Raw genomic sequence first — 26144 nt, forward strand, 5'->3', positions numbered from 1 at the left:
GCGCGTGCGGGCCGCTAGCGCTCCCCGAGGCGGCAGCTCCGGCGGGCGAGGGCCGAGGCGCGGCGCGGCGCGGCCAGCCGGCCCCTCCGGCGGCGGCGGCTCCGTGTCGGCGGCTCGGCGGCGGCAGGTCCGGCTCCTGGTCGCCTCCCCCTCCCTGCGGGCTGGTGTTATGGCCCCTTGGGGGAGCGCAGAAGGCTCCCCGGCTTGGAGGTCAGCGCAGCTCCTGCTCCTCGTCGTCTCCTGCTGCGGTAGGTGCCCGCGCGGGAGCGGCGCAGCCGGCCGCCCCCGACCCCCGCCGGCGGGGGAGGGGAACAAAGCGGCCTTTCTGCCGCCCGGGCCCGGGCCCGGCGGGTGCCGCGGCCGGCGCCCCCGCCCGGCCCCGGGGCCTCCGCTCGCACTTCCCCTTTCCCTTCCGCCCGGGGCTCGGCGGCTCCGCGACTTGCTCTGCCCCCGCCCCCTGCCCCCGCAGGCTGTGGGGGGGTGGAAATCTCCTCCGAGAAGTCCCTAAAACTGCGGCCCGGATTTGGCCCGGCTGCCCTGGCCCGTGTGTTGGCAGAGGAGCGCAGCCGGGACCCGCGGAGTTGGCTGCGCCCGAGCGGAGAGCCCCAAGCGCCCCCAGATCCTCTGAGTCACGAGCAGCCGGTGGCTGCGGGCGAGGGAAGCGCCGGGGCGATGCTGCGCGTCCGGCCGGGGCGGCGGCGCGGCGCGGCCTGGTGCCGGCGGCCGCCGCGGCTCGGAAGCGGTAACGGCAGCGCTGCGCGGTGAGTTTGGGCGCTCGGCACAGGCCTCGGCGCGGCCCCGGAACCGTTGCTTTTGCCCTTTTTCTTTCTCTCTCTTTCTTTTTCCCCCCTCCCCCCAGTTCGGGCTAAAATGCGGTTTCGTTTAAACCAAGATGTTTTGTTCTTCGAGCAAAACCGATGCTAACGAAAAATACATGGTTGCTCTAGCACATTTTCTTATATTGGTTCTTATGGTATGCAAGTGACTTCCACAGACCCAAACCCAGAGTGGAAGTTGCCTCGTGTTTTCTTCGGGAGTTGTGTTTGTTTCCCGAGCTTGAGGCTAGTGCTGCCCGTCGRGGCACATGCCTTGCTCCTAGGAAGTTGTTACAAACAGCAGCCCTGATCTAGCGATTTCTCAAGCGGATGCCTTCCTTGTAAACATGCGAGTGAGCATACTGAATTGGAATCTGCTTAGTAAAACAAGCCTGAGGCCTCGACTTCAAGATACTTAGGGTTGTTTTGTGCAGAGGGCTTTGTCTGGCACATACTTGTGCTGCCAGTATCAGTGCAAATTCGAAGTGTGGGTGTACCACATAAATTTGTAGAAGTATTTCGCATTTTATTGATAAAATATGCTTACATGCATAGAAGTTAGGTAGAGTTTTTCTGATAGAACTATGGCCAACAGTTATGCTGGTACTGAAAAAAGCTGTGCTGTGGAGAAGCTGTTAAACGTTTCATTTTCAACATTTAGTCCCTAGTCACGCTAACAGTGCTAGGTACTGACCACTCTTGTAAACGCACACRTACAAAGCCAAGAAAAAAAGTTTTTAAAAGTGTTTAGGCTGTTAGAATTTGATACGTCAAAAGCTAAAGTGAAGTGTCAACTTGAGAAGAGTTGGTTTATGGTAGAACAGGAAGTGATAGGAAAATTTCAATGTTGGGCATACTGAGCTATACTTACATATGTATGCTTAATGTACTTGAGAAATTGATGTATTTGCAAAAGTTTTTAAAGAATCCTGTGTATTCATTTCTAACAGTCTGTCACCACAGAATTCAAATAAACCAAGTGATAATTGCTGCGATATACCTGATTCAGCCTAACTGCAGTAGATAACTTGAGACAGTGATGCTGTAACTTCTGCAGCACTGACAGTATTTTCCACTATAAAATAGTAAACAATGAGCGCAGTCTTTAATTAGATTAAAAAAAAAAAAAGAAAGAAATGCTTGCTGAATGACATTTTGCATAGGCCTTTAATCAAGCCTTTCCAAAACATAACCGAGAATGAGGTCTCCATAACTTTCTTTTGTGATTGCCTTGCTGAGAAACACATTGCCATCCATCGCCTCTATTGCCAGGAAGATGAAGACGCTTCAGATTTCTATCAGTGTACTGTCTCACCCTTCTTGAGGGATTAGTTTTCCCTAACAATTTCTGGTTGTAAGTGTCTGAAGTTCTGTCCAGTCTTGCTTGAAGGAAAGGAACTTTTTTCTCCCCAATCAAGAGCACCCAAAAGGAAAGCAAGYATTCTCTGTATAAGTATAGCCTTATCTCTAGCTAGTGTTTTTGTTTCTCTTATTTATCTCTTTTGGGAGAGGGAAGTGGGAGTGGGAAGGGTTCTCCATTAAGGAATATTTCTTTCCTTTACAACTGCTTTAAGCACTTGCAAAGTAAAATAATTTAATATCAACATTAATTTCACTGCAAGACACTGTTRACATAGTGCTCTGGTCTGGGGTATTGATTCTGAGCAGAACGTTTTAGATCTCATTGTGTTACTGCMTGTTAAAGCTTTGAATGCAGTAGGTGGTACTCCACGTAAACTTTGAGAAAGCAGCAGTGCATTGCTTTGATTGGTTTCCATTACAAAGTTGCACAGCTGTAGTATCTAGAGTTTTCCACTAATTAAAATACCAAATTTGCCAAGATTGATATGTRAGTCTTGTGCTCTCTAGAGAAAATGTGTTTCTCTGTTTTCCTGTGGTTAATGAATTTTTCAATCCTTCCTTCTGATAATGACTATAATCATAAAAATTTGAGAAGGAAGAATACTGATGTGTGAAATACTGGAAAAGCATAGGCTAACAAGAATTTTAGCATGGTAGAGTACTGGGCAATAATACTCGTTCTTGATAATGTCTAGCCTCATGTTGAGTTTAGAATTTTATATCAGAGAAATATGTGATTATACATCTCTCTATATAATTCTGGTATGGCTTTTACTGGGACAAATACGAAGGCATTTTTGTATATCTGACAGGCCACAATCAGTTCTCTATGTTCAAAACAAAACTGTGTGTGTCATGAAGATAGTTTCCTTTTAGGGCAAAAATCCCATTTGAGAAATTGATCTTGTTCTTGAGAGAAGAGTTTTTTTCAAAGCAAAGTTTGATAAATGATCAGCTGGAAATCAAATGCATCTTACTTGTTTTCTTGTTTGAAAAATCAGTTTAGATTTTAAGCCAGACTTCTAATGTCATCATTTTGTTTTGCTTTTGTTTAACCCTTGGCAGGACGATAATTTGTATCGTACTGGTACTGTGTGATGCAGCGTTTGCAGAACCAGTTAGGGAGGGATTGGCATTTCAGAGTGGAGATTTGAGTTTTGAAAAAAATCTCTCTGAAGAGGCATATTGCAAAATGTAGGGCATACTTCATTTGGGATGTGGTCTGAAAGTGTGGATACTAAGATTCGTMACATTTCTGGAGGATTTTTATCTCCTTATCTATACTTGTCACCCCACTATATTGATTTGAATTTGTGTTCCTTCAAACAGAAGATTATAGTGAACTCTTATAGTGTTCTCTACAGTTGGTAGTAATCAGTGCTGATGTACAGCAGGTAAACTTCCTTGTGTGTTTATGTGATGCTTCTAGCATCATCAGGTGTAATGAGTGTAAAAGAGAGAGATTCTGGGTAGCAGGACTGTGTGGCTGAAGCAGTTTGAAGGTAAAAGTTGGAGTCAGATACAGATCAGTCTTAATTCTCCTCATCTCCAGGATGGATTTGGTGCTTCAAGAAGTAATCACAAAAGCCAATGACTGAGAATCATTGCAAGAGGTCAGAAGATGATTATTCTCTGGTATTGAAGTTGAAACAATATTGTCTGTTCCTGACGAGACTGCAACTCCCTTGACATTATTCTGGCCAATCAGAGAAAGACTTACTGTGCTTACAAGCTTTATAACATCTAGTTCTGGAGTCCTAGCACTCCAGGTTTCTTTGGTATGCATGTTATGAGAGGTTACATACATACATAAGTGATTATTTAGTTTAAAATTTAGGCACGTAAAATTATTGTAAAAGTTCACTCATTTTCTTTTAATATCAGTTTGATAATGATGGTATGAGGAAGAATGATGGCTCATTCACTATTTGAAATAATAGCTTGAACATGTAAGCAAATAAAGCCTGCCAGCCAGTTTGTTTAATTTCCTAAAGAAGTTGCACTGTAAAGCCAGAACAGACTGTTCTGGAGGAATGGTTTGGCTTAATTAAGTATTGTACCTTAAATTCTTGAGTGTCAYATTTTATCATTTTTATGATATACTGGACAAATATGTTTTGCCAAGCCATAAATCACATTATTGGCAACAGTGTTACATTTAGTATATTAGAATGGTTTTGTAGTCSTTGAAGGAAAAATATCCTAATTTTAAAGACGTATCAATTTATATTATCCAAAAGGTAGGTTATCTGTCTGCTCTTCATGCAAATATGTATTCAGCCAGCTGTTCGGAGCTGAAGTTAGGTCTGTAGTCAAAGTATCTGTGATGTCACTTGGAGAATATTTGAAGGGAGAAGAAGAAAAAAATCCAGATTCTGGACAACTTCGTAGCAGAAGGCATTTGAAAAATTAATCTATTCTAACTGATGTGATTGTAGGAATGCCCTAMATAAGAACACCTTCAGCCAGAGGAAAAGCAAAGAGGTTCTTTAACTGGAATCAGGACAGAAGCCACCTGACTCCCTTCCTGTCATCAGAGCAAAACATAATTAGCATGACCCCCCCCCCCCCAACTAGGAAAGAAAGAGCTCTGCTGGTGTAGTGCCCRGAGGGCCCTACAGGTGAAATTCCATTTGACTCCTTTACTTTACTTGATTCTATTTCAGTATCAGTTATAGATGGCTATCTGTATTGTTTACAACTAATCTCTAAATATATTATTTTATATTTGTCCTAGCTAAAACTTAAGATTACGATTAGTTTTGTGGATCTCTAGCAGATCTTTAATTCTTAATCTTTGGTTTAAGAATTTATCTTTGGTATTTTAGAGACATAGGTAGCCTTAAACAGATCACTTTTTTAATCATGTGCCTCAGTTTCCCGAGCTGCGGAAAGAAATTTTTTTCATACTTATGAAGTATAATTCACTAATGCCCTTACAAAATATTTTAAATTCTTGAGTAATTTCTACAGTGTAAATAGTATATTTTTTATTTTCTAGATCTTTCTGCATTTTCCAGTTTGTTATATTTATTCTGGCTGAGATAGTTGTTGATGATGATAAATACCTGATCAGCTGAGATATTTAGCTGGGCATTAGTTGAAAGAGTGCAATTTGTCAACAACCTTTATTTTTTTTTGTTTTTGCCTTTTTTTTAGCTGTCTCTCAGTTCACACAATAGTACTCTTATTCAATTTAGAATTTGTACGTATAGTATTTTACAATACTGATGATTATTGATGTGTCAGTTGGTAGATATAGTCAGCCTACTTAGCTGACATGACTGTAAGAAAACATAGAGTATCAATGTTCTTAAATGTTTTGAAAGTAGGTTGTAGATACAGTACCAAAGCACTTTTGGAAGTTGATTGCAGATCTGAGTTAAGAGTACTAGAAGCCTCTGTCCTGTGTTTATTCCCACAGTAGAAACAGAAGCTTTAAGTATTTGAAATAGTAGGTTATATGATACAGTACTCAGAGCACCACAGTTATCAGATGGCATTTTTTGGTGTTTTTTCCACCTGAATTCTTTGCAGCATATGTTACTTTCTAGTAAAGCTTTTTATATGAAAGTTTACAGTTGTATTGAAATTCATAGTATTGATTCTTGTGAATATATAAGTTTTAATTACTAAAATGAGCATAAATGACAGATCAATACAAATACTTTGAAAAGCAGTTCACTTCTGAATTTCCATTTTAGACTTGCTTCTCAGAACAGATGTTTAGAATTTTGTTATGCTATGTAACTTTTGCTACATTGTTAGGTTATTGATAATGGAATTATTTTTTTTAAATACAGCCTTTCTAACAAGACAAGCATACGTGGTAGCTATTCACTAGAATTTTTCCTTCTATTGTATTTGACACTTGTAATTTTAGGCTATAGGAGAATACCTGGTAACTTCTTCATCAGTTTCATGAGCAGCAACTTTCTGGAACTAGTCAAGAAAAAGATTTTTTTTCTTTTTACTGGATTAGGAGTAAACTAGCGAGGAAGAATAAAACTAAAAAAAAAAATAAGGAAAGCTTGTAAATGGAGCATATTTTGAAGAAAAAAAATCAAATGAAAACACGTGATTTAGAATTGTCWTAAGATTTTTCTCCCTCTTTGTTTTCACTGAAGTGTCTTGTGACCTGCTGGTGCTTTCCCAGATACCTTTAGTAGGTTGCTGAAATTTATTTGAAGTGAAAGAAAATTGCTTACTGTTTCAGTAAACTGTAAACTTWCATCAAAGTAGTGAAAGTAAACCAAACATCTCTGTGTTGTGTTACAGGGTATGCTGAACCTGTGAACTGTGTATTAGGATGTGAATTGCCTGTGCTTACCCATCTGATTGTGTATTTGAAATTCATGACTGGCCTTCCCTTAACTCAAATGTTTCCTCTACTACATGCAAGCTGCTGTGACTGACTTTGGGTAACAGCTGAGAGCAGGATTTTTAAGTCTGCTAGGAAAGAGCAGAGTAGTATAGCAAGCAGTGCAAATGCACTTTGACAARTGGTAGAAGACTGTAATGAAGTCACTTGTATTTAAAATTTAGGAAAAAATTACCCTGCTAGAGGATTCTGTAACTTTGTTTTATTACTCTAGCTTTGAACCTAGTGTGAGACATTGTAGATCCCTCTGAAAGTACAAATTACAGGAACAGTTTTCTTGAAGAAAACAATTCAGGGAAWTTTGTTTATCCCCTATACTGTCTTACTAGTAGTAAGTTCTTTCTGCTCAGTAATGTCTCTTAAAAGCTTAATGGCCTTACTCATTTAAGGAACTTGCTTTTTGGTTTTYGAGTCAGCAATTTGTAACAGAAAATTTATGTATTGTTGGCGCATCTAGTAGAGGAAAAACATGTTCGTGTACTCTCACTTCTAGATTTTAAGTGTATATGAGTTTCCATAAGACTTTTGGCTCTTTTTTTTTTTTCCCCTACATACGAAGTCTCATACAAAGTCTATTGGAATCCAAGAATAAAGTAGTACCCTTACAGGGTGTTTTATTTCTGTGAGAYTGTATTTTGAGTATCTCAGGTAAATGAAAATAAAAATTGACATTTCCARATTGTAGTTACTGAGACAGATAATGAGTAGGTCACATGCAGTAAATAAATCATTATATATAAATGTGTTGCTCTCATTAGAGTTTTAAATGTAGATTTTAACCACATTTTCCTGTAAATACAGCTTTAAAAAATCTTCAAAGAGAGAATGATTCTTGAGTCCTAACAAACATGTTGTATTATTCATAATATTCTTGTATTTACTCCAGTCCACTATCCATGCTAGTAAGCAATTATATTTTTCTGCTTGCTCTCTTCTAAAGAAGTGCTTGCAGACGGCACACAGGGATTTAACTTGCAGTGCTTGTCTAAACCATATGGAAATATTTCTAACTGGACTTGGAGATTACGTATTTCATTTTTTCMCCAACTGGCAGGTTTTTTAGACATCTAGAGACAACATTTTTCTTCTCCAYGGTGTAAACATTGGTTTAAACATTCTATAGGAGAGATTTGGCAGGTCAGGAAAATGAGTGATAAAACCATGATTCATATGTGTCTTGATCACAACAATATGTAGCTGGAAGTAGTGTCAATTTAAGTAGCTTAGTTAGATTCTTCTTAAAAAAAAAAAAAAANAAAAAAAAAAAAAAAATCCTCACCAGAGCAGCTTTTCATGGTTCCTATATTTTGATCTAAAAGTGCTGAAAAAACAACCAGTTCCATTGCTAAGGGTTAGCTAACATCTGTGGTTAGAGATAGTTCATGAAGACCGGAAAACTGTTATAGCAAGGGCGAGAAAGAGTCGAAAGAGTCTTGAGAAGGTGAATTCATGGCTCCTTTACAGAGTGGTGGAACCATTGCGAGTGTGGAAGAGGAAGTGCAAGGTGCCTTGGGAACAGCTGCTGTTGAGGAGGCTGTGAAAATAGAAGGGGCCAAGGGAACCAGCCTCCTTTAGTTTCAGAGATGTTATAGTGACTGAGTATCTAATCAGTTTAAGATGTTACTCTTAAGTATAATCAGCAAGTGAGAGGGAGTTTTGAGTGCAGGAGAAGCCTGAGGCCTAGCCTTCAGGTCTTCATGAACTACCGGACAGGGAAGTGTTATGGAAACTTCTGCTTCTTGCTTCATACCCATACTTTTAGAAGATAGGYGAAAGAGCTGACTGAGATCTTTGAGCATTTTGGTAGCTCAGCATATAGCTTTTATCAGCGTCTTGAAACRTCCATTTTGTATGCCATTGTGTACTCCTGTTTTTTGGGGTACTTTGGGAACTGTGCCTTCTCCAGCTGCTTTACTGCTGGATGTATCCAGGAGCTGTGTGTTCCTAGAACCTGGTTATTTCTGACCTCCACATTGCTGCTGATCCAGTYGAAGCTGTTTTCAGTGACTGTCGGCTCCTACATAGATGTTGTCTAGTCATCTTCAATCCTTGCCTTGAAGTTACCTATTTTGTTTGTCATCTATAGGAACTGTAATAAAATTTCTATAGTATCAGAATTCTAATGTAAATGACAACCCAATATGCCAAAGCCAAGTGATGGTGTTACTRAAGTCCAGTTAGGTCAACAATATTAGCTTTCTCTTTTTCTTATTCCAGAGTGTAAATCTGTGGCAGTACTGCGCTTTCGTCTTTATGCTGTAGATGAATTAATCTGGAAGAAGGAGCAGAACTGTATTTTCCTTCCTTAGAGAGCCAGTTTGCTCCTGGATCAGTTGGACAGCCAGTGCTTGTATGTGGTGCCTTTGAGGTCCTTGAGGAGTTTTACTGGAAGAGGAGATCCTTTAATCGAGGTGTACAGATTAGAAGGAACAACAGGGCTGCAAACTGTACCATGTAGTGAAATCCCCTAGGGATGATTTGCTTTGAAGTCAGAAGAGTGAAACATTAAGCTTGAAAGGAGTTGAGATCCTCTCAGCACTACCAATTAACCAAAAGTTCTGGTAGCGCTTCATAATGACTTTTTAGTGTCTTTATTATGAAAAATTCACCTATATCTCCACCTTAAAATGTTAACTAAAAGCATGGGGGTCAGGAATATATAGGCAGGCTCCAACTGAAAAAGTCAGCTTTGAAGCCCTTTTGCTGGCTTTCTGGAACTCTCCTGAGTTTCTGACTGGGCAGAGGAAGTGGATCTTGAACTCTGCATAGCCATTTAGACRTTCGGACGTGAAGAAATCATGCATAAAATGATTTTGAAAGTGATTAATAACAAAAATAAAGATGAATTTAAAGTTTTAATTTGACTTGGTGGCCACATTGTACATATGTGAAACAACGAAGCATTTGGAGCATCTAAATTTGAAATTTGAAAACAAAGATTTGAAAAGTTTGAAACATCCACAGTTTCTCAGGTGCATGTGCATTATTAAAGTAAATTGGCCCCCACAGAGGGTGTTTTTTTTCTCCTGAGGTGGGGGGGCGACTGAGGGGCAGAAGGTCTGGACTAGTTTTGAAGTTTTAAGATGTTGGACACAGTTTATAAATGATAGTTGAACAATATTTTTTAAATAACAGCAGCTATGTAGGAATTAGAACATGTAGGCCTTATATCTGAAATTGATCTTGTGATTGTTACTGTGCTATGTCATATTTTTTTTATGCCAATTTAAAATTCAGTGCCATTTTTTAAAAAGGGTGTAGGAGCAAGTGCTGATTTTTTTGTTAACAAGTAGGCTTTTAATAGAATGGAATGTCTGTCAGTAAATGTAGGGGTTTCTTCTTTTTTTTTTTTACACTTAATATTACAACAAGAATTAGTATGTTAAAGCCTAATTTACCCATTATTTCTTTTCTAGTTACATTCCTTAATATGGAAATCCTGTTTGAACCATTTTTACGTCTTCCTTAGATCCCTTTTGAAACCACAAAGATTGAAGCAGACTTTCTTGTGGCATGGTCATCTATTTCAAAAAACACTTTACAAAGTACTGCATTCTGTAGAGTAAAACATCTCAAGACAYTAGATTTTGTGAAGAGCAAAAAAAGACACTAGATTTTGTGTGTATTTGTGAAGAGCAGGCAAAGAGATTCTGCTATCAATACACAACTTTGTTTTTTCAATCAAGTTTAATTTGCTCTGTGTTTAAGGTGGCAATGGGTCATTGCTTAGTCCTTTGTTAGTTAAGGTAGTCATTTACTTTGTACATGCTTCTGTGCTACTGCAAGTTGACAAGGTCAAGATAAAACTTCCATTGATTTGCATATGTACAGACATACTCGGTAGGGTGTGTGCATATGGAATTTTCATCCATGCTTAGCCTGTGCTTTGTTGTGATCAGTTTAAATTTTACTACTGATATCAGTAAGATCAAGGTCAGTGAAAATGAACTGCTTTAAAAAATGTAGTATAATTGTCACCTGCAGTTTCATGATTATAACTAATTAACTTGACTCTATGAATTTTTAGAGGTATGGTTATTAAAAGTTTGCACTTGAAAATTTTACCCACACTCTAGCATTTTCATTTTGTATTTTGCAGAGCATTCAGGGTTATTGTAGGCCATCCRTATCTGTTGTAGATGCTAGAAAGCTATAGAGTTTGTTTTGCCTTGAGAGGAAAAAGGCCAAGGGAAATAAGATCTCTACTATCACTTTCAGTTGCAGCAACACTTAACAGTTACCCTTTGGGGATTGATCCAGGTAAAGTATTTCAAAGGTGAATATATAGACCTCGAGAGAAATCAGGTTGTCTTGGTGCCCTAACACTCGAAATAACTGAATCCTGTTTTCTTATAATGGCAGTGTTGAGCCTCAAGGTATGTCTGTAGATGTAGAAAGAAAAATCAAGTAAATAGCTGTCAAGTGGATAGCAATCAGTGGTGTTATTTATTAAGTGTAAACAGCGTAAGAATCTGCAAGTATTCTGTCTTCATAGTGTGTACTTCATTACAAATACATCTCTTTTCGTCGCTTTTCAGTTTTGCAATCTATATCAACTTGAAAGTATTTGCTAATTTTAGGAAGTAATATGTATATACTGTCAATGCAAGATGAGGAATTTAATGGGAAGCTTAGATACCATGAAATATTCCAGACTTCTTTATACTTCTTTCTCAGAACTGTACTACTTTTTAGTGATATTCTCTTCCTTTTTTGAATAGCAAATACACAGCAAAAGCAATGCCCTTAAACTGTGGCTTATTGTTATTCATTAGGCAGAGTTGCCAGTGAGGAATTGTAAGGAATGTAATCTACTTTCATCAATGCACAACTGTAACAATGTGTTTTATGCAAATTGTAAAGAAGCTACAGCCAAAAGAATACAACTGCCTGTCAAATTCAGTAAATGGTTTTAACATAAAATACTAGTATCTCTTCACAGCTGTTTTCCAAAGTATTYTTCCTCCTATTCTTCAAAAATCAGTTTCTTTCATACAATGGTTGGCTTTGAGTGTTGCAACAAATAGCTGCTGTTGGAGTTTCTTTCACAAGTTGGCTGTTGCTTCATATGTGCCATCTCYTTGTAAAAGAGCTCTTGTGTATCAAGCAGTGAGTTGCTGGTACTGAGCTTCCTTCTTAAAACTAGGCTTATACTGAGAGGATACTATAAACTTAATTCACATCTAAATTTACTGTGTTACTGATAGGACATGCTTGGAAACAAACCTTGGAGGAATATTTTTCTTTTAAAATAAGTTGTCTGAGAGCTCTTTATTGTCTGAGGTGTAAGTATTAAGATAGATTAATAACTCTTCACATAGATAGTATTCCTATAAAATATTTCTGTTTACAGGGTAGAAGCTGAAGCACAGAAAATAAATAGCTGTATTGTAGATGTTCATGAATATAGAGTCTGCTACTGATTTTGTATATGAGCATGAAGTGAGGAGTATTACTAAGGCTTAATTTAAGGCAGAATCAGGAGGGAGAAGTAGGCTTATTTAAAGTTTGACAGGGTACTGGTGTCTGACTTACTTTGAAGAAGAATGCAGATATGTAAAGTAGTCTCCTTCCCTCCCGTTCTCTCAATATAGGCAGATGAGTCCATTTGCTTAAATAGCTGAAGTTCAGTAATGTGAATGTCCTGCAGTAATGTACTGTGCTGAGGTGGTGTATCCTGGAGATTGACTGTGCACTACTCAGTTGGAGGAGGGAGGATAAAGGATGAAGAGTGCAACTGGAGTGTTTAAATGCTAATGGTACCATTTGGGAAGAGTGCAATTGCTGGAGTTTTCTTTGTGGAGCTGAAAAAAGCTGTTTTGAGAGTAGAGTGTCTGTTCCTCTACTTACCGTGTTCAAAACTCCACCTTCTATCCCTTTCTGTTTTCACAAATGTAACTACCGACTGATTTCTGTCATCCCCAAAGTGCCTGTCCTTTTGTGCTCATAAGGATCAGTCCATTGTATAGTTAAGCTATTCTTTCTTAAGTGAAGGGATGCAGACTGCTTCAGATGATCTAGTGATGATCTGCTGCTGTCATTTAGAGAGCTCCTTCAGACAAGCTTTCTCTTACTGGAAGCAGAAAAGTAAGATACTTTCTCACGGGTTCTTATATTCTATGTAGATTTTCTTACATTTAGTAAAAACTAATTTTATAGTGAAGCCCTCTTTCTGGAAAATGAGTAGAAACATGTTCATTTTCATTAAATTCTTATTAACTTGATTTTTGGGACTATTGCACTTCTGTCAAAGGTCACAGAAATAGTTTAAAGTATTTGGAGACTTTAGGGAATGTACAGATSTGTACAACTATTCTTATGCTTTCTGATCCACAGGAAACTTGCTCAAAGTTGATATTTGGATAGCAAATGTTACTGAAACAGTGCAGAGGTGCAAACTGAGTAACTGCAATGGCTTTTGAAGTGTCAGGTTGTGACCTGGATGGACTAAGGAGTGGAGAGTAATCATGTACCCTGCCCTTCCATCATTTTGTGTTCATCTGAATGATTCTTGGCAAGAATTTACTCAGGCGAAGAGCAGAAAGACAACTTGCTATAGTATCCTGTATCTTTTATAAGACATTTTTTAGGATACTGTAATTGGAGTACAGCAAAAAATTCATAGGTTGTTAGAACTGTTATCAGACAGGAAGTTAATGACTCAGGTAAATGTCTGAGAATGGTTTTTTGATCAAGAAAGGGATAAATGAGAAGAACTTGGGTCGAGGCAAAGATAAAAATAAAGTATACTGGGTTTAGGCTTAGCATAATGGAACGTAATTATAAATATGGATGTCAAGGTAAATGGTGACGAGGATTTTGGATATACCTGTTAGATCACATTCTCTTGTCTAAGGCATTCATTCCTCTGATTATATGCAAGCCTCTCTTCCTGTTTGTGCTTTTGTCATAGGAACTATGTCCTAGCGCGCGCACGCGTGTGTGTGTGTGTGCGCGCTTGGGTGTTACATATAYTACTCAGGCCTGCCTCCTGCCTTTCCCCTCCCCATGGTTTGATGGTTTGGTAAGATTTCAGACTGTGCTGCAGTGTGAAGCCTTCTGTGTTTTCTGTACTAAGTTCCCAGAATCTGGAGGGGTTGGAGTGCACCGTGTGTGTGTGAACGCCTTTTCCTCATTCTGCCAGTGGGACTGGCCTTACCCTTTCAGGGTCATTAGCTGAGAACAAGTGTATTGAAATGAAGCAGCATCACAGTGTTGAAATTGAGAGGAGTGGTAGAGTTTCAAGTATAGCCACTTTCATCAGATCCACTGAGTTGAGAAGCAGCAGCTTATGATCTTTGTCATTTATCTCTACAGATTTTTTCATTAGGATGGTAACATTATGTAGAAGTGAATGGGCCAATTCACATCTCTTTAAACATGCGTATCTATTTCAAGGTCATCTGTAACTTTTTTGAAATCCATTTGCTCTTTTGCATTGCTGTGAATTTTGAATTTTCAAAACATGCAGTTTTAGAGTGCAGTCGGACATCAAATTTTGATTGTCTGACCCAGAGATAAACAAATAAAGCCTATCTGATAAATTTGATAGACATGACCAATTTCCTGCAAATTACTCAGAATTCAAATCAGTTCTGCTGCCCTAGGCAGATATATGTGGTTGACAGAGGCTGCTAAACAGCTGGGAGCAGCTGTGCATGTTTAAATGACTGGAGGGAAAGCAAGATACAGTTCAAATTCTATATTATGAAAAAGATGAGAGAAAGATGGAGGACAAGGGACTTTTCCTGCATACTTACAGTTACTGTAATGTAATAAAACTTGGGATTTTGTTACCAAGACTATGAGACTTTTCCTTATTGGCTCTGTTGAGAGTAAGTACAGAGAGTGGGGTAGGATCATACAAACAATCTTTATTGCACACTGTAGCTCCTCAAGTCATTGTGATCATGTAATTTCTGTGAGAAACGATTGCCTTTTTGTTAAAAAAAAAAAAAAAAAGACATATAGTAAATTAACTGTGTTTCTGTGTCTTATTTAACACATTTAAAGTTTCCTGATGATAACTTACCTCTCTGAGGATGTAGTTTGACAGCAGGGAACTAAAACAATAAAGTATTTAGAAACAAACTGTGTTCTGACCTTTTGATTAATGTTACATACACAGTGATTGTCTTGAAAGTTTGCTGTACCCTGCCAAATTGCAACTGCCTATGCTGGCTGTAATGTCAAATGCTTAGTCAGCTCTACAGAAAGAATTTCTTTTTGCTTCATTTTACAGTTTGGGGATATAGTGCCATCAGCATTCCTGTATTTAGGTCCTGAAAGTGGAAAATTGTGTTTATTTTTTCTAATTACAGGTAATCTCCATGGCATGTAGACAGCAGTATCCTGCAGTACTGTGCAGTGTGAAAGAAACATTCTGGCTCTGATACGAGTGCCTCTTTTCATCACACGTAGAGGTGGCAGTGTTAACTGCCTGTTTTTATATTGCAATTTCTGTTTTACAGTTGTTTTGAAATAATCTCTCCTGCTGTCTTTATAGCTACAATTAATAGCATGATTAATAGAATTCAGACCCTCACAAATGGTCCCAAAGTTTCCAAGGGACAAACCTTATCTGTAGGGTTCAGAAGTTTGAACTTTGACCTGTGTGTTTTAGGGGAGAGAGGAAGGGTGTGGGAAAATGAGGAATGTTATCACTAGATAGCTGTAGGTCAAAGTTTAGTTTCACTTGCTATACTGTTGGGCTCAACCAGTTCCTTAGTATTGATCACTTGTCACTTATTGACATAATTCAGGTTTGTCTGGTCTTTCTTCCATGCTTCCTGCTACCTGGGTAGATGCTCTAGATGCTTTCCACTGGATGCATGAAGCTATCGTACTCATTTTCTTCTAATTCTCTTGCTGTGGTTCCTGTAAAGCACTTTATGGGCTGGGATTTCTCATTGCTTTATGTATCGTGCTTTTTCATTGTCTCTTCCTTCACCTTGTGCAAGGTAACATAAGTAGTTTTCACAAAACAGTGAGCTCTGTGGAGCAAGAATTGTGTTTCTTGTTTGTACAGTTCCTGACATAATAAAGCTATAATCGTGATGAATACTTACTTGTGCTGTTATGAAAAACAGTAGTAAGCTACTGTGTTTAGTAAATACTGTAAGCCAAGTAAAAGAGAGTCTAAATTAACTTTTCACAAATTTATTTTTAAGATACTGCATAGTGTCTGAAATCGAACGGGTTAAACTCTATTACAGGTATACTTGTGCTAATGTGCAATTTGCAGCACCCACATTGTTCTTTTAGGACAAGAATTACAGGACTAATAGTGAATAACATAGAAGAAAAAAAGAGAAGATCTGATCYCCAAAGAGAGGGGAAGAAATACTGTTTGAGTCTTAGAGCTTTGTACCTGTTTTTTTCTATTGCTTTTTAATTATAGATGTAGACTTCTTAAAATGCTTGTGGGGCTTCCTGAGGCTTCACAGGTTAGAATCAATGACCTGTGCAGTAGCTGTAACAGATTTCTCTAGAAGTGTACACAGGTCTGTCCACTGGAGGAAAAAAAAATTATAGTCCAGTAATATTTACTGGATATTTCCCTTACCTTTTGTTTGCTTGTAGAAAACTAGCATGCTTTCAACAAATGAGTGTTAAAAGTAGCAATACTGCTACATATGGAATTCTTGTGAGTGCTGAGTATACTCATCTTAGTGTGTGTGCACACAGGTCTGTACCAGGAGTATGCCTTGGCTACTTTAAGATCCGATTCTTATTTAAAGTAGTTAGTAATCTAAGTAAAATCAAATTTCTTATCATACAGGCAGTCCCTCTGTCTTTTGAATAGAGGCAATTCACGATGCATTTTGAGGAATACAGTATGTTATGGCTGGCAAGTCATAACAAGTTAATCTCTTATTTTTTTCTTATGATGTGTAATCAACAGTATAGTTAGTTTAGGCAAGTCTAGAAATTTAATGTAGCTAACTAATAGCCTTTTCTGTTGCCGTGTTTGAGATTTTGAAGCTGACAAATAACTAAGCAGCTTGGTGGATTTTTTTTTAATAGTTGGAATGAAAACATCTGCATGTTGTGGTCATCTCATAACTGACATCCCTCTTTCTGTCTGCTGTAGCTAGAGCAGATCAGATTATTCATAGCAGTGCCATGGATTTTGTCCGTTGATGTTTGCATAAGATTCRTAACAAGCTTTGTTTGACAATTGCTTGAAGGTGCGGGCAAAAAAGTGTGGTGTTCTTCYTCCCTCAGTTGTTGTTAACTGTGCTGTTAAAATTCATAGGCATGGTGGCCTGTTGACTACTTCTGTGCGGAGCTGGTTCTATGCACTCAGTGAAGCCTTAATAAAGGGCAGAGATCCTGATTAATACTGAAAGATACCTAGGCAGACTGCATGGCTTTTTATGCAAGTACAGTTTCAGTCTGAGTAGATGCCAGGGGTCTAAAAACTCCAGTTACCAAACTTTGCATAAACAAGTCTATACAAGTATTTATAAGGTCTGTAGTTTCTGTGAACTTTTTTTTGTAATTTAAAGAAAACAAGCTTTCTTGGGAACCTTACATTAGTACTTAATCCTATCAGAAGGAAAACCAAACATATGAAAGAATGTAAAAGCTTGTAAAAATCAAATGTTTATTTTTAGTAATAAGTAATGACAGGGGAGGAAGAAAACAATTTTCTTTCAAAAGGAGATACTTTTCCTAATGGACTAAACATGTGATACTTTTATGACTTTACTGTATATTTGATTGGTTTATATGCGCAAAGTGTATGCAAATAGTCTGTACAAAAATAGTATTGCTTCACCCACCTTTACAGTAAAAGGCTTGCATTCAATCCAGTTATGTATCATTACAGTGCATGCAGCTAGGATACTTTGCAGTTGAATTCTACCTTCCTGTTGCTGGCTTCTTGAAAGCAGAGCAGGAGCTGTGTGGGTGCATACTCGAACCCCGGTTGCCTGCTTTGCTCAGGCCTGTGATCCGGACAGAACCCAGCTAATCCGGAATCCACTGCGCGGTTCCTGAATCCCCTGCCTCTCTGCTTATTGCCTCTGTCAGAAATAGAAAATTTCCTCCTTAGTTTCTGCCTAAAATAGAGCATCTTAACCCATCTTTAGGGTAAGGACTTTAGGCTTTTTGTAATTGATGTTATTCTGTGAAGCCGCTGAGCCTCAAAGTTACATTTCTCAGTATGTTGAAACTACTATTCTTTGGACATATCTTAGGCAGTGTTTTTTTTTTTTTTTTTTTTTTTTTTTTAACTAATGTGACTGGTATTTCTCTTGTGGCATATTCTGCTTTGAACCACTGATCCCATGAGTACAGGCCCTGTAAATAATCATAGAGCCTGGTACTTGGGGCAGTGTTTACTTTCTCTTTAAAAATTTGTATGAATTTCCCTTCCTTCTCCCTCCCCTTCCCSTGCACCCGTTCCAACCCTTCCCCCTCACTCCCCTGCAATACTGAGTACTCCTACGCTTAAGTCTTTTTTGGAAAAAATCAGTTGTAAATCTGACTCATGCTGTCATCTGGAACTAGAAGCTCAGGCATTTTGAGGGTTCTTGGTAGGGATTCATGGCTTTCTCCTGGGTTAATAGCAGAAAATATTTTCATTTCTGCAAGCTTATAATAGATTTATGGTGGCTGTTATRTTCATTACTTTATGAATAATGATTTAGTTTCTTCTGTTAACGCTTTTTAGGACAGAAGCGAATCAAATTATATGAAGAAAAAAGGATATCCAGCAGTATTGTACCTTCAGAATATGACGTGAACCCTGATGTTACTTTCTTATTTCTGATAGAGGCCTGAAAACATCTGCTTGTCTGTAGATGGGTTTTTTTAGATATTTTATATCAGCCATATGTAGATGGTTGCCTACTGGCATTTGTTCCTGTTGTTATTAGAAATTAAAAAAGGAAATCAATCTAAATCTGCATGTTGCAGAAGTGAAAACACATATTTTACTGCTAGAGCCATATAAAGAAACCGTAGTACATAAAAGTATGAAGCATGTGGGCAGTTTGAATCAAATCTGAAACATTTTTTCYGCTACTGTATAAGGACTCTGCAGCCCACACATCAAAATTTTCCCCTAGTCTACCACTTCAGTTTCTCAAATGTGAAATACTTCTGATTTTTCAAATGGATTTCATATGAAGAGAATGCTGTTGTTGAACATGTACAAAGGCTCTGAACAGTCCTTTTTAAAATAATGGAGGGTTTTTTAATGGAGTTTGTTTACTTTTATTGAGTTTTATCTCAAACATAGCCATTTAAAATGGCTGAGAGCCCCTGGCCTTTTCTAGGTTTGTAAGTAATGCAACATTGGAATGTTTTCAAATGGGAGAGCAAACTACTTGATTCACATGCATGATAAGGTATAGTAGGTTAAGAAGAGKTGCCTCAGCCTTTATAAAGGAAATATTTCAGTTAAGTATGGATGGACAGTATAGCCTCTTCTTTTTACTAGCTTCTGAGCTATGCATTTTTTTTCTGATTTTCTTTAGTATCAGCTTTCTAATTTACAACAGATTTAACTGTAGTTTAAGAGTCTACCCACTGTTTGAACTATTTAATTGTATTTTAGTAATATATTGCATTTTCTGTACTTATGATTTGGTTATTTCAAAACATCACACTTAACTGTGTTTTAAATTAGTTTTTCTACCTTAGAATACTTGCAGCTTGCAGGCAGCCACCTCAGTCAAGTAACTTCATACCTGACTGAGCATAAATATAAGATTTGACATGAATAGAACTACTTATGTGCTTAAAATCAGGAATTTTGTTGATGCTGAGCCAGCGACTCTGTTAGATGTCCAATTTCCACTGCGTGCTGCCAAATATATTAGAGCTGTCTATAAATAGTTTGTGGAATTGAGTGAAAACAAACAAGCAAAGAAAATCAAGTTTTCTTCTGCCCCCACATTTTCTGGCTACACCTGGGAAGTTTTACCTGTTTCTTGTTGAAGCTTTCACACAATGCTTCTCTTCTGTAAAGATATTTTTGTTACTAATTTAAATTTTTGTATTTCAGTGAAAATGCACACAACTAAGAACTGCCTCTTGGAATTTACAGGTGTGGCCAAATGGAATTGCTCCACCTGGAGCAGTGAATCAGAGTTGCCATGGTTACTACTTACAGCCTTTCKTTTTGAGACATGTGAGATTCAGCCTATCTTGCAAAATAGGTGGGCCAAGGTCTCCTTAAAGCGCTTCCTGGCCTGTCTCTTGCTATCCTGTCTCTTGCTATCCTGTCTCTTGCTGGTGAACCCAGAGGATAGGTTTGTGCCAACTGAAGCGCAACCAAAGCGGGTTGCTTTGCATGTTTTAACTGGCAGCAGCTAAGAGCTGTTGCTCCTTAGAGAAGGGAGACAGAAGAGCGGGAAGTGGCTGAGCCGCACCTTCRGCGTGGGCGTGTGGGAGCCTGCTTTGTGCGCCGCAGCAACCTCCAGACATCCACTCAGTGCAGCCCTGTCTGCCCTGCCTGCTAGGGCAACTACGGGCTGTATTTTGATACTCCAGCATCATCTGACTGGCAACACCTGGCATAGCAGAGCAATGGCAGTGAAGGATTACAGCTCTTAGGGTGTTTTTCTCTCCTTCTCTCTTACCCTCAAGTTTTGCATTATGCTAACATCTCATTATGGTGTTATATGAAATTTTGTAAATGCTTTGTTTACTTTTCTGTGCTGTGACAGCATTCACAGTCAGTGTAATATTAATGAATAATGTACTCTGTGTTTAATGAATCCAAGAAGAGCTTGCATGGTTCATACTAAATGAAGAGAATCTGAAGATTATGCTTGAAGTTCTCCAAATGGATGGGCCTGAAGCTGCTGTGAGCAGCGAACCCACTGTTGGTGTTGGACAGTTAGTACAGTGTCTGTGTTGGCAAGTCGTGTAGCCTAGCTAGGAGTGGATTTGTGGAACAAAATAAGTTGTGCTGGGGATTTAATGTTGACACTATGCATTTCTTAAGGTTTTCTTTGGACTGGCTCTAATTTGGCCCAAGGACTGGATACCCATTAACAGTAGGGGTGTACCTCCCAAATTAGTGTCATCCAAAGGGAATCCAGTTTACACGTTCCAAGGCCACAGTGTAATGTGAACCAAAGCACATTAAGTGGGGCAGATTAGGAGATACAGAAGCAGACTCCTGGTCTGACATAAGATACTAATGTAGACAAATCCCAAGTTAGCACTGTAAAATGATCAGGAATAGGAAATATTTCATGTTTTGCGGAGAAGTTAATGGACCTGTTATATTTTCATTATATATTCTTCAAAACATTCATGTACATAGTAAACTTTCATTGTAGAGTATCCTTTTTAATAATATTTGAAGAGAGAATACAGATTTTGGTGACGGAATATTACAATATTAAAGCATTTAAAGGAAAAAAATGTTTTTCTATGTAGATTTCTAGGTCAGTGTTGTCAAGGCTATAGGAATGAAGATGCACACATAGTTCATTCAAGTATTGATTAACTTTGGGATTAGGCTATTTGCCAAGAACGTAGATTTAAAAACTCCCTGACTGTGTATGAGGGGAGATGAATGATTATTGAAGATCTGGTTTTTTTGAAGATATGCAGCTACATCTCATTTGAGTGCTTTCTTGAGGAGGAAAAGACAATATAAGAATGTTGAAAGGGAAATGATATTTCAGTGCAGTGTTGTACATCAGATTTTAAGTATACAATGTGGACTTTCAGTAGCACCATACACATTCTGTTATACCTAACCAATAATTTTCAAAGCACAAAGTGGCTGATACTGGTTGTTTAAAAAAAAAAAAGAGAGAGAAAATAAAAAAAAATCCTGAACCTGCATAAAATAATTGCATTACAGAATTGATTCCATAGTTTTTGTCTTAGTTTTTTAAATAAAACTGCATCAGAATTGACGTAAAATAAAAACAGTGCATTAAAAGATAACAACATTGAGTATTGTAAACAAATGACATGCTATATCTGCTATTTTTACAGTGAAATTTTATGTTTGTTTCCTGCTTTTGTATCATAAACATTTAAATAAGCTGCTATTTCAGTATAGTTTCATGTTAGTCATTTTTATTCTTTACTTAATTAAAGAAATTAATTATGCTATTATTATATTGGAGTCCACAACACTCATTTCCCGTGAACGTTTTCTTTCACTGTTTGAAGTTTTAGATATATTTACAGTATCTCATTTGTAGCAGATGTTCTTCCATTACAGGGATTGGGAATAAATCTTGTCATACTGATGTTCTGCCTGGTTTTAATAGGAAATTCTGGCTGATGTCTACACAGCAGTAAGACTTTTATCTCAACATTTCTATCATATTGCATGTGTAATTTTATATTAAAACAAATGGTTATCTAATCCTTCTCTTACCTAGAAGTTTAATTAACATCTTATTGCACAACTTCCATCTTAATGGTATTTTACAAATGACCAGCTGAAATTACTAAGAGTCCAGTATTTTATCCTGAGAAAAGGATAATGCAAGAAACTGTACATTACAGATTAGCACAAAACTGTTGACTTTTTTTTAAAGTAAATTTTGTTAATGCTACTGGTAAAGATTCTCCAGTGATACTGGAGATCATTGATGGGGTGATGTCTAAAAGTCAGTCTTGTCACTTCTAATGGTGCCTTTTCTAATTGCCTTTTCAGACTACCTTTTCATATGAAATGTATAAACACAAAAGCATGTTTGTCCCTTTTTTTTTCCCTAGGAAGTAAGCTGCAGTTGGATGTATAACAAAAACTTCTCACCAAAGAGGCAATGCACTACACAAAAAGCAATGGCAGAGATAACAGTCCTTGAACAGGAAACGACTGCAGATCACTAATCTTATCTTGAGTAGTCAATTCAAATATATATCGTAGTACAAACATATTAACTTGATTTCATGTGCATTTCTAAGCAAAAGAATGCCGAAGTTGCAGGCAGAGTTGGGAAATGTTAAAACTGTGTGGCCTGCAAAGGCTGTGACTGCCTTCTGTAGGAATCTGGGAAAGACGCTGCTTCACTTTGTTACTAAATACAGGCATGTAATGAATGTTGCCTGGCTTCAGTGGACTGTATCCTCTGAGCTCTGCCCCACCTCAGTTTGAAGGATCCCCTGTGACTGTAATACTATTTATTTCACTAATTGTTCTGGGAGGGAAAGTTTCGAACGCTTGACTGTTGTCTCGGGTTTGTTTTGTTTTGTTTTGTTTTTTTAATCTTCCTTCTCCCCTTGTCTTTCTGTTTGTTCAACTTTCAGTTCCTTGTCTCTGTGTTCATTTCACACGTACCTCTGTTCCTGTCTTCTGAGGAAGCAAAATTCTCCATTTCTGCAATACAGTGAAGCTGTGGTAGGAGTGCGTTTCTCAAATAGGAAGAAAAATTACATGAGAAACCAAAAAGGTTCTCAGATACTTGTACATTGTGGAGAATAGAATCCCTTCCCCATTTGTGAATTTATTTGAAGTGGTTTTTTTCTGAATTGCATGATTTCAATTCACTGCAAACTTTTACATTACAGGACTTTGGCAGAAACATAACCATATATCTATAGATATGTAACTCTCTGCAATTTCTGTAGCATTAAATCTGCAGCTAATGCTCCCCCCCCTCCCCCTGTGGTTCATTGACTATACTATGTATAAGTAATACAATGTAGTATTTTCCGTTACATGCTGAATAAATACTTTTATCTGGAGGAGGAAGTAGTCCTCATTTTGTTGGTCTCACTTGTGCTCTGCTCTGAGCTTTAACATCTTGAAATTTCATAGGTGTGCTTTTGTTTGTATAGATGGAGAGGTAGTTAGCCTTTGAGATTTAAGAGACTAGTATTACTGTTCAGCCAGCTACACACAGTTTTCAGGCAGAGCTTATTCATGTGAACCTGGTTAGGTATTTGGAGGGAATGAGGAGATGGGATGGCCACTTGATGGGATATTCACAAAATGTGCTAGCAAAAAAGTTATTTGCAAGAAACATGCTGGACTATTACAGAAGCTTTGTGGATGTTTACCGTGACTGTTGAGCAGCAGGGATATTGCTGTTTTAAGATGAGGACAGTATGGGACCATTGCTGAAGGGCTTTTTACTGAAATATGTAAAGTAGCATCAACTTGTTTGGAAGTGTATTGAAAAATTCTTATTTTGGTGACATAATTCACACTTTGTCAGTTAGAATTAAAATTTGATGAAAATTAATGCAAGGTAATGTCAACTGACAAGCATCATGGTGTAAACAAGTCAAGTTTACTCTTTATGGATTACAGGATGGACAGGAATTTTAAAAGTAAAATGAAGAAAGGAAGTTTAAATGATCAGAGTAAGTTGTCTAAATTAAAGCATGATAAAGAATATTTGGAAATATGGTATATAGGAAAAGCTATCTTGATAATTGTGGTTCAAGAGAAATATCCTGTTCAATCTGCTTGTGTAACATTATACACCATATTATGTTTTAGCTTAAAATAGTTTAGAAAAAGCTATCTCTTTGTAGCCATTCTGTTGTGGCAGTTCAATTTATACAACTCTATTTTTAAGCGTTTATAATTTGGCTGTTAAAGCTAATGGCAGAGACTTAAATTGACATAGGATAATTCAGCTTGCATGCAAATGTCTGCATTTTTTTTTTCTTTTGCAGGCAATAATTACTTGCTTTAACAGCAAAAAATAATGACCATTTTAATGTGTTGGTTTTCACTGTGGATTTTTGTTTTTCATTTTTTATTTCAACAGTCAAGTTAATTTCTCCTTAAAACACAACTTGTGTTTAATTCAGTCCCAAGATACATATTTTCCTTCCAAATTGAAGTTTTAAAATTACATTTTGAAATAGCGATGGAGAAATTTGTAGTAGGTTTTTGTGCACACTTCTAAAATACCCAGTACAGAAACTCCTCTTATTTAAGCTGGACCTGTTGATTAAGAAGGCCCCTTAATTTGGGGGACAGGGTGGGGAGGTAGAGTCTGTCAGGCTAACCTTCTCAAAAGTGCATGAATTTCAGTGAAACTCAAAGGAGAAGCTTATTTCAGCACTGCAGGCCTAGTTTTGTACTCTGAATTCATACATGGTTAGTCATTTGAATCTGATGCTATTTCTGTTTTGAGAGAGAGAGATCCCAGGCATACAGTTGGAAGCTTGTAGGGGGCTAAACTTCTAAAATGARGGCTACTACTTTAGGTTAGCTTTCATGTTAGCCTGATTATCTCATTTACTGTCTGGGTTTCAAATATGTAGAATCTTACAGTTATTTTTTCCCAAAGATACCATGCTTTTCCAGTGCTAGAGCAGTGTTTTTTTTCACGCTTTCTTCCTCTTTTTCCTGTGCAATTTGGATGGGATGTGTTTACTGCTTTAACACTTCCCTTACCCTGTGTCATGTTCCCCCCACTCCCCCGCCTGTCTTTGTTTTTCAGTCCGTGATGACATTCAGAAGGTATTTGGACTGATAAACGTCTTATAACACTGATTTTTTTTTTCTCTGTATTTTTCCCCCTGCTCTGGACTCTGCATGGGAGCAGTAGGAGCTCATATTTAGGGGTTTTGTTTGTTTTTTTTCTTTTGTTTCTAACATGGTTTCATATAAGCCTGCATGGGAGAAGCACTTTTCCAACTGCTGCGGAGCTGCTGGTAAAGCTAGTATCTTCTTGCCCGCTACTCAAGTCAGTCAACTGTGAAACACAAATCTAAAGGAATTAATTCAAGTGTTCATGGAACTACTCGTTGTCTATTTCTGCCTGCTAGCAAGACCAGGTAGCATCTCAGAGGGTTTGACTGCAGTAGAGAAAGAGTGACTAAGGTCAAAAATTACATGCATGAGTCTGTCAAACTCAGAGACCAAGCAGATAGTTAAGCTGTGCTTTGAACATTTTAAGAAATTTTAGAATTATTTAAGATGGAATGATACCTCATGAACTGGAGGCTGTTTGGAGAGTATTTGTAATGCGGAACAGCCTAACTCATTTGGTGACTGGGTGGCAACCAGTGAATCTTTATGCAGCTTGTCAGCAAGGAAAGCAACAGGCTTGTTTGCACTTAACTAGAAAATCTGGAAAAAGGTTCCATGTTTCCATGGTTCTGTTTAACCTAAAATTTACCTATAAYTTAATATATCTCAAGTCCTGTTTTACTAAAGTCTCTATATTGATTTTTTATTTTTTTTATTTTGAGCCTTGCCTTTTTTTTCTTTTTTGAAAAGCTCTTGTCCATTTGTCAAATGTATTTATAAAAGGTGATTGTACAATCTTGATTAGAGAAATGATTTTTAAGGAGTCACAAAAACAGCAAGTAGTGTAATAGGTTAGTTCTCTGACAAACTTGGTTTGGTGCGGGCGGAATTGATTAATGCGTGAGCTTCTTTAAACTGGCAGAGCACTGAAAGAAAGACATTGTCCACAGCAGTTACAAGAGCTGGTTAACAAACATTATCTAATTTTGTTAGATGGTGCCTGTTTCAACTTAAAACTTCAGGTTGATATAGGAATTAATGATATTTTATATAAGAGATATCTAAGAAATATGAAAGCTTATTGGTACACTAAGGAAAAAAATATTTACTCGTACGCTGTGTTAAATAGATAAAAAAGAATTTCAAAGGTGATTACATC

At 37.8% G+C, this 26144-nt stretch overlaps 1 protein-coding gene across 2 annotated transcripts in view; it reads left to right on the top strand.

Moving 5' to 3' along the window:
• Nucleotides 1–6: 6 nt before the first annotated feature.
• LRP12 (LDL receptor related protein 12) overlaps nucleotides 7–26144 on the top strand; it is a 52811-nt gene continuing 26673 nt past the window's right edge. For both annotated transcript variants that reach the window (XM_085316308.1, XM_085316309.1), the window contains exon 1: nucleotides 7–248. In XM_085316308.1, the coding sequence (XP_085172434.1) occupies nucleotides 170–248 (79 nt within the window). In that variant the 5' untranslated portion in view covers nucleotides 7–169. The remainder of the gene's footprint in view (nucleotides 249–26144) is intronic.

This window comes from Rhea americana, unplaced genomic scaffold (assembly GCF_003343005.1).
Source record: "Rhea americana isolate MKP2758 unplaced genomic scaffold, rheAme1 scaffold_46, whole genome shotgun sequence".
Lineage (NCBI taxonomy): Eukaryota > Metazoa > Chordata > Aves > Rheiformes > Rheidae > Rhea > Rhea americana.